General features: G+C 56.1%; 1 protein-coding gene across 2 annotated transcripts in view; it reads right to left on the bottom strand.

Annotated features, from left to right (window-relative positions):
* The window catches only part of dbn1 (drebrin 1), a 205521-nt gene extending 204681 nt beyond the window's left edge, over positions 1 to 840 (bottom strand). For both annotated transcript variants that reach the window (XM_060836657.1, XM_060836658.1), the window contains exon 1: positions 708 to 840. In XM_060836657.1, the coding sequence (XP_060692640.1) occupies positions 708 to 790 (83 nt within the window). In that variant the 5' untranslated portion in view covers positions 791 to 840. The remainder of the gene's footprint in view (positions 1 to 707) is intronic.
* Positions 841 to 1296: the final 456 nt, after the last annotated feature.

Raw genomic sequence — 1296 nt, 5'->3', positions numbered from 1 at the left:
AGGGGGAGGGGGAAGGGGGAGGGAACGGGTGAAATGGGCTGAGTATAATTTCCAGCCCCGGGCGCGGTGCCTGCAGCCCGCACTCCCCGCTAACAAAGAGCCTGAGCGACCTGCGCTGCGTTGAGTAGCGCCTATCAGTAACTACAAGGCGGTTGGCTGTCCGGCCGGCAGCCTGACCCATCACACTCCATCCTGAAACCATTCCGATCCTTGATCACAGCAACTTCAGGAAGGAGCAGCTCTGGCTGAGTCCCTGAAGCCTCCAGCTCCTGTCTCTATCTCCGCCAACACTTCACCCAACGGAAACAATTCAGAAAGGCAGATCCAGACAATACACACACCATGAGAAATAGGAACATCCGTGTCAGGAACGGCAGGGGTTTGTATCTCAAGGGTACCGAGGGCTTTATCCATTATTCCCTGATTAGATATTGAAAGGGATTATATAATGGGTTGAGTTAATGTTAAGGCAATAACCTTTCAGACTGCAGCCGGTGTGTGTGAGGTGACAGTATTGTGTCTGGGTATTCTATGGTATTGTTCCCCCTCCAGCCGGCTCTGTGCTATTGTCCGCCCGCAGCTCACTGCTGCTGCTGCTGCATCCTCCCCCCACCATCCCCATCCCCATCCCCATCCCTCCCCAAAGCAGCAGCTGCTGTGATTTACCGCCTGCCCCTTGCCCCTGAACCCTCTCCCCCAGCCCTTACCAGTCGGTGGAGGTCTTCTCGTTGATGACATCCTCATAGGCAGTGAGTAAGGCGAGCCTGTGGATGCTGAGGTTCAGCGCCATGCTCGCTGCTCCCACTGAGCTCTCTCTCTCCCTCTCCCTCTCCCTCTCTCTGTCTCTCTCTGGAAACTCAACAAAGACTCCTCCTGCACTGCGCCGGGTCCTAGTACCCGCCCTCCACCAAAACTCAACAAAGGCTCCTCCTTTCCTGCCCGGACTCCCAGGGACTGGCACCACACCGCTCCAGGCTAACTCGCCCCCTGCTATCACTGACCTGTCAGCTGTCCCCCTACCCCTTGAACTGCCGTCCCAGCATCACTGGGCAGGCTCTGAACCTCTGCTGCTTCTGCCCCACCAGGAAGCTGAGTAAAAAGTTCGTTATCCCTGACAGTGTGGAAGTGCTACATTTCCTGCACTCGGGCTGACTGAAGGGTGTCACATATTGCATAGAGACAGTAGGCCATCAGAAAAGACCAGCTGTGACCCTGCAGCGTGGGGTACCCACCCGCTCCATTGCTGCCTGAGATTAAACAAAGGCTCCGCACATTGCGTTTTCCCCTGCCTTTACT

This window comes from Hemiscyllium ocellatum, chromosome 16 (genome assembly GCF_020745735.1).
Source record: "Hemiscyllium ocellatum isolate sHemOce1 chromosome 16, sHemOce1.pat.X.cur, whole genome shotgun sequence".
NCBI classification, from domain to species: domain Eukaryota; kingdom Metazoa; phylum Chordata; class Chondrichthyes; order Orectolobiformes; family Hemiscylliidae; genus Hemiscyllium; species Hemiscyllium ocellatum.
Note: the sequence above shows the minus strand (reverse complement) of the source record. Positions and strands in the feature narration are given on the sequence as shown.